Here is a 6479-nt window from a genome sequence, read left to right as displayed (position 1 = left end):
ATTACCATACATACATGCATGCATACATACATGTATGTATGCATGCATGTATGCATGCATGTGTGCATACATGTATGTATGCATGTATTTTTCATTGTTCTGTTTCATGCATGTTTCATATTGTTCAGGTGCACTTTTTTTAAAAAGCATTTGAACGCATCACGCTAAACAACCACCGAGGCCTCTCATTTCTATTGGCTCCTAAATATGCCTCCTCGTCTCCTTTCCTCCCTCTCTCTCTTTCTCTTTCAGTATAAATACCGAGCATCCCCAAGTACCATCCGCATCCAACAAGCTTACCGGGAGGAGCCGCTCATGAAAACGAGCTGCATGCAGCACAGCAGAGGCCTCCACAAGCAAGTAAGTCACAAGCCGATATTCTACCTTTTTTATAACTTCTGCTGTTATGGCAATGTTTTTTGTCAGGGGTGTGGACGGTGGGAGGGAGCAGGAGTCCCCCCCCCCCGGGGAGGTAGTAATTGTGGAGGCGTGTTTGTGTTTTTGTGTGAAGGAAACTTTCCAGCGCTATCTGACGCCCCTGCGAGCGAAAAGGCATTGAGGCAGTTAATGGAGCGCCGGCAAGTTGACATACTTCCAATCACTTCAGGATGGGAAGGGGGGTGGGGGGGGGGGCATTGAATGATAAGATGATAAGATGTGTATTAGTAGTACATATTGGAATCATTCAATTCAAGATATCAGCTTATATTTCTTGGAATAAAATCAGTTCAGGGTACTTTACTTGGATTTTTTTTTTTAACAAAAAACATTAAACAAAAAATCATTTTTTTTATTTTACTGTTTTTCTTTACTTTTTGGGGGCCCTGTCAGTCAAACCAATAAAAATAGAGCTGCAGGCCACACTTTGGAGAACCCCAACGTCATGTAATTTATTGTATTGAGTGAAACATACAAACTACATTTTTAAAAATTATTTCCCAGGGATAAAATAGAAGGACATTAAAAATCATCATCAATTTTATCATTTATTGACAATAAATTGGCAAAGTGGTAAATTAGTGCAAAAGTGAAACAATGCAATAAAGGATGAAAATGGGTGCAGGTAAGAGGAAGTTGCAGGGCTGTTATAGTGCGTATTTTGGCTGCTTTGGTTGGGGTGGGGGGTGGTGTGGGGGGGCTGCTGTCTGGCAGTCAGCTGGTCTGATAAACACAATGCCACTCTTTGTCTTATTTTGGTGACGCAGAAAATGAGGAGGCCTGAATGGCGACTGGGGGCTGGCGTCCTGTAATCAGGCCAGCGCGTGCCACCCGGATTACCCAAAAATCATCATCATCACCATCCTTGCTAGCCAATAATAATTAATGACTGGAGGAGGGGGGGGGGTATTATTGAACGGATGTGGAGCAACCGGTGGCTGGGGGGTCTGGGGGTGACAGATTGCGTATTGGAGCGTCCGTTATTGGCCCCATAAAAACAGAAGGAAATGAAAACTAAGAAAAAGAAGGAGGAATATTGTTATTAAAAAAAAAAGAAAGACGAGGCATTTAATATTTTCCGTTGTACGTGTGATAGTGGTGTATTAATTGTAATATTTAATAACAATGAGGTAAGGTCTGATGCTTACAACTTACTACATTTTATTAAAGACCATCCACTCTACGTGTATATCATACACTAGAGATGCCCACAGCATCAAATAAGAATATTTTTTGGGGGGGGGGGAATAATAATAATAATATTAATAATAATCATAATAATGAGTTTTCGTTGCAAAAAGTGGTAAGGTCTGATGCTCACAACTTACTACATTTTATGAAAGACCATCCACTCTACGTGTATATCATACACTAGAGATGCACACAGCATTCAAATAAGAATATTTTTGGGGGAAATAATCATAATAATATTAATAATAATCATCATCATAATAATGAGTTTTCGTTGCAAAAAGTGGTAAGGTCTGATGCTCACAACTTACTACATTTTATTAAAGACCATCCACTCTACGTGTATATCACACACTAGAGATGCACACAGCATTCAAATAAGAATATTTTGGGGGGAAATAACCATAATAATATTAATAATAAATATATTAATAATAATAAGCATCATAATAATGAGTTTTCGTTGCAAAAAGTGCACATCTCAATTCATCATTTGGCTGTAGATCACAAGTGAATAATAATAATAATAAAAAAAAAATAATAATAATACAATGAAAGAAAAATAGTCAACACATTAAAATGTGTGTAGTGAAAATAGCAACCATGCAAAAGGAACAAATGAGTAATTTTGGTGGCATATTCAGCTAAATGTGCCCAAAGGCCTGCTGCGAGTTAGAATGGGGGGGGTACAATTGAGTAGAATTGCCCTTTTACAAAACAGTGTAAAGGAAAGAGTATTTTTGCAGCCTTTGCTGCATGTTTACCACTTGGGTGGATCCGCATTTAAAACGAATAAGTGATGCAAACGAATCCGAATGCAAGCCTGTTAAAGAGGCCACTGAACACAGAGCACATGGATCGGTTCCTTGGTCGGAGGTTCGGGGGCTTTAGTCTTGTTACATGAGTTTGCAAGGGTTATTTATATTTCTGCAGACATTGTTCCCCCAATGAGGCTGTCGGGTAATTAAGAATCATCTGTGTTGTAAATTAAATGTTTTGCTTCGATGTTCACGTCAATCTCCTTGTTTGTTTAGATCGAATGACGTCCCCCCCCCTCCCCTCTAATCAACACTTTACCATCGTCTCACCTTCCAAATCTAATTACCGGGAGCAATTCATTAGGAGATGAAGAGGAGGATGAGGATAAAGTGTGTGTGTGTGGTGGGGGGGGGGGTATTTAGCTGCCTTAAGGAGTGTCAATAAGATGTCAGAATTAGCAAGCTTCTTCATTATCGGCCCCCCAAAAGTTGTCCTTGGTATTTTAATTGGGTCACATTTGAATGTAAGGCTTTAATGCAAACAAACAAAAGGCGCCAAATATAGAAATGGGAGGGGTGGTGGTGGTGGTGCGGGGAAGGGGGGGGTCTCCATTGTATCTGCATGGGCGGCTCAGCTTGCAGCATGGCCAGCTTTTGTCCCCCCCTCCCCGCAAGAAAAGTACTTTTTGTTATCAGCGTGACTTATCGGTCAACAGTGAGCTTTGTCCCTACCCCCCCACCAATCAGCTGCCCATTTAGCGGGACACAAACCTGTGGGTATATATGCTAATGAAGTGGGGGGGTGCATTTGTAACAACATGTTTTGGTTTTGGTCCTATAGGAGAGGAGTGTTTTTAAAGGGGCGGGGCTAAATCAGCAGTTAAGCAGGGGGTGGGTGGGGGGGGGGGGTAAGAGACAGCCCGAGCATCCTGAGGACAGCTCAAGAGGGGCGGGGTTGTGGGGTGGGGGGGGGGGGGGGGTCCTCCACTCGACTTAAGAGCCTCCCCACCCATTGGGGACGCTCACTTCTCCGCTTCCATCTTCATCCATCTTCATCATCTTCTTCTTGGCCTGCAGCATCCCCCAAAAAATCCGGCCTGCTCGGGATCCTTCTTCTTCAGACTTGTTGTGTTTTGACCCCCCAGCTTTCCCTGCAAACATGATGTCCTACTTGAAGCAACCCCCCTACACGGTTAACGGTCTCAGCTTATCCACGCCTGGAGTGGACCTGCTGCACCCTTCTGTGGGCTACCAAGGTAGGATGCACTTCCAGTTCTTCTTCATAAGCAATGTTTTCATCACTTGCTTGCCTCTTTATTAGCCACACCTCGCAAGCAGAGGCGCGAGAGGACCACCTTCACTCGGGCTCAACTGGACGTTCTTGAGAACCTGTTCACCAAGACCAGATACCCAGACATCTTCATGAGGGAGGAGGTGGCCCTGAAGATCAACCTGCCTGAATCCAGAGTCCAGGTGAGGATGCAGAAACTAAACATATCAGCTGAGAAATTTGCTCAGGATGAGATTTGAATGATTTTTTTTTCCTGCAGGTATGGTTCAAAAACAGAAGAGCCAAACATCGTCAGCAGGCCCAGCAGACCCAAAGCGGCGTGCAGAGCAAGCCGGTGAGCAGCAGGCCGGTGAAAAAGAAAGCCTCCCCGGTGCGGGAGGCCAGCTCGGACAGCGCTGCCAGTGGCCAGTTCACGCCGCCCTGCAGCACCTCTCTCCCGGCTGTTAGCAGCAGCGCGGCGCCGGTGTCCATCTGGAGCCCGGCCTCCATCTCGCCTCTATCGGATCCGATGTCCACGTCCTCGGCTTCCTCCTGCATGCAGCGCTCCTACCCCATGACCTACAGCCAGGCGTCGGGCTACAACCAGGGCTACTCCTCGTCCTACTTCACCGGCATGGACTGCGGCTCCTACTTGTCGCCGATGCACGCCCACCACCACCAGTTGTCCGCGGCGAGTTCCGCAATGAGTCCGATGGGCGGCGGCGGCGGTGGAGGTGGAGGCGGCGTGAGCAGCCACTTGAGCCCGGCGTCATCGCTCTCCTCGTCCGCGTACGGCGCAGCAGGGCTCGGTTACGGAGGCACGGCGGACTGCCTGGACTATAAGGAGCAGTCGGCGTCCTCGTGGAAGCTCAACTTCAACGCGGACTGTTTGGATTACAAAGACCAGGCGGCGTGGAAGTTCCAGGTGTTGTGACGCTTCGTCTCCCCGCAGCCAGGCCGCGGAGGAGCGGGCCTCGGCGGCCTGAGACTCTCTTCTACCTCGGGTGAGCAGAGCAGGACTGGTCGCCCCCCACTTTTTTGAGCATTCGCACTCCAATTTTGGTCAAGGACATGGAAGATGCAAGAAAAAAAGAGACAAAGAGCAGGAGCTTTTTTGGGGGGGTCAAGTTTGATTTTCTCGTCTTTTTGGGGAATAAAGCTGGCACATGAATGTGTGTGTGACCTCTGACATGGATGCACTACTTTTAATTTATGAGAAATATGTCTAAGACTAGTTATAAAAGACAATCACTTCCCCCTATTTTTGCTGTCCCTTTTAATGTCTTTTTTATGTTATTTTACATTTTTCTTATCATTTTTTGTACACACACAGCTGTGTTTTTTTATTTACCGATATCCTTTCCCTGTCTGTGCTAAATTATTCTACAGTTCTACATTATACAGTTGCCAAGGGACTATGCAGGTAAAATCAAGCAAGCTGTATGAAAAAGGACACACTTCATCATAATAATGATAATAATAAAGAATCATCAAGAGTCTTTGCATGTCTGCTTCAAAAATGTCCATGACTTACTGCGTATCACTCTAAACATTAGGCACACCACATCTAAAGTTTACAAGGAGGATGATCCCATATTTCTTTTTATGGAAGGCCGCTCCAGTCCCATTGACTGGAATGAGCTTTGCTGCTGGGGGGGCACACACACACACACACACACACACTTATGTATTTTAGGGGGACACTCACACAACCTCTCAACTCTTATCAATAAATCTGATCGCAGATGAATTCCTAAGAGATTCTGCAGTAATTGATAAGATTAGTTCCATCTGCATGCTGGTATTGTGGAGGTGATTGGCCCGGACCCGTGCGCGGATTAAAAGTGGAGGAGAGGCTGCTGCTATCGCTCTAATTAGGACGTGAGGAGACCTTGTTGTCCCTTTGACCCCCAATTAGCGGCCAATGACACTGCAGTGTTTGTATTAACAGACTTGAAAGGTTATGTGGACCTGACCAAGACGTCAACGTTAATGTTGACGTTAACAGAAGCTGAAGAATAAGAAGATAGAACCACTAAAAAAGTCAAGAGGTGAAAAACCTGCAGAAGGACGTAGGAGCGCCTCTTGGTGATGCACGGGTCCAAACTGCAACAAGTTGTGATCGAAACAGTGTCAGTAGAGAGCACAAAGTCACGACAGTGGTCCTGCTGTAGGGTGCAGGACTTGGCCACCCCCTCCCCCTCGCCCCCCAGTAACCATTGGGTTTTAATTAAGCACAAGCAGCACCAGAGAGGCCATATGGGCCCGCCAGACGCGCTCCATTAATCCCCTCCTCGCTTTTGAGGATGTTAAACAATAAAGTACCAAGGAAGCTTCTTTTTGGTTGGTGTATATATATATGTATATATATATATATATATATATATATATATATATATATATATATATATATATATATATATATATATATATATATATATATATATATATATATATATATATATATATACGTATATACACACACTATATATAGGCAGAGCTTTCCCAAGTGGGCCCGCTTGTCCACCAAGAGGGAATTCCATGCAGGATGCGCCCCCCGCGGCGGCATGCAGGCTTTCTTAAAAAAAAAAAAAAAAGAAGCAGCATCAGGGGACTTCTTAGTACAATTACATCAATTAATATTTCTTACTCAAATACACAAACCCACAGAATATGAGACATATAATGCCAGAAGGCCACACAAGCAAGAACAAAAAGTCGGAGCATTACGAAAAAAGGTGTGATGTTATGAGGGGAGAAAAATTCTGAAGATTGCAAAATAAAAGCCATATAGTGTTGGTAAAGGTCAAAAAGTACTGAGA

The 6479-nt window shown here is 44.6% G+C and overlaps 1 protein-coding gene across 1 annotated transcript; it reads left to right on the top strand.

Annotated features, from left to right (window-relative positions):
• Nucleotides 1-297: 297 nt before the first annotated feature.
• Nucleotides 298-5146, top strand: LOC131107555 (homeobox protein OTX2-like). The gene is made up of 4 exons (XM_058057694.1): nt 298-360; nt 3533-3643; nt 3709-3860; nt 3938-5146. Exons 2-4 carry the CDS (start codon nt 3547-3549, stop codon nt 4589-4591), a joined length of 903 nt encoding a protein of 300 aa, XP_057913677.1. The 5' UTR covers nt 298-360; nt 3533-3546; the 3' UTR covers nt 4592-5146.
• The last annotated feature ends 1333 nt before the right edge of the window (nt 5147-6479 follow it).

Source organism: Doryrhamphus excisus, chromosome 19 (assembly GCF_030265055.1).
Source record: "Doryrhamphus excisus isolate RoL2022-K1 chromosome 19, RoL_Dexc_1.0, whole genome shotgun sequence".
In the NCBI taxonomy this organism is placed as follows: Eukaryota; Metazoa; Chordata; class Actinopteri; order Syngnathiformes; family Syngnathidae; genus Doryrhamphus; species Doryrhamphus excisus.
The sequence above is the reverse complement of the archived record's forward strand: the minus strand, read 5'-3'. Positions and strand labels throughout refer to the sequence as shown.

What these genes read in the sequence shown, in the direction of transcription:
- LOC131107555 (XM_058057694.1), top strand. Translation starts at nt 3,547, where the DNA reads ATGATGTCCTACTTGAAGCAACCCCCCTACACGGTTAACGGTCTCAGC. An exon ending in CCCTTCTGTGGGCTACCAAG is followed by an intron (nt 3,644 to 3,708) that starts GTAGGATGCACT and finishes CCTCTTTATTAG; the next exon opens with CCACACCTCGCAAGCAGAGG. An exon ending in TGCCTGAATCCAGAGTCCAG is followed by an intron (nt 3,861 to 3,937) that starts GTGAGGATGCAG and finishes TTTTTCCTGCAG; the next exon opens with GTATGGTTCAAAAACAGAAG.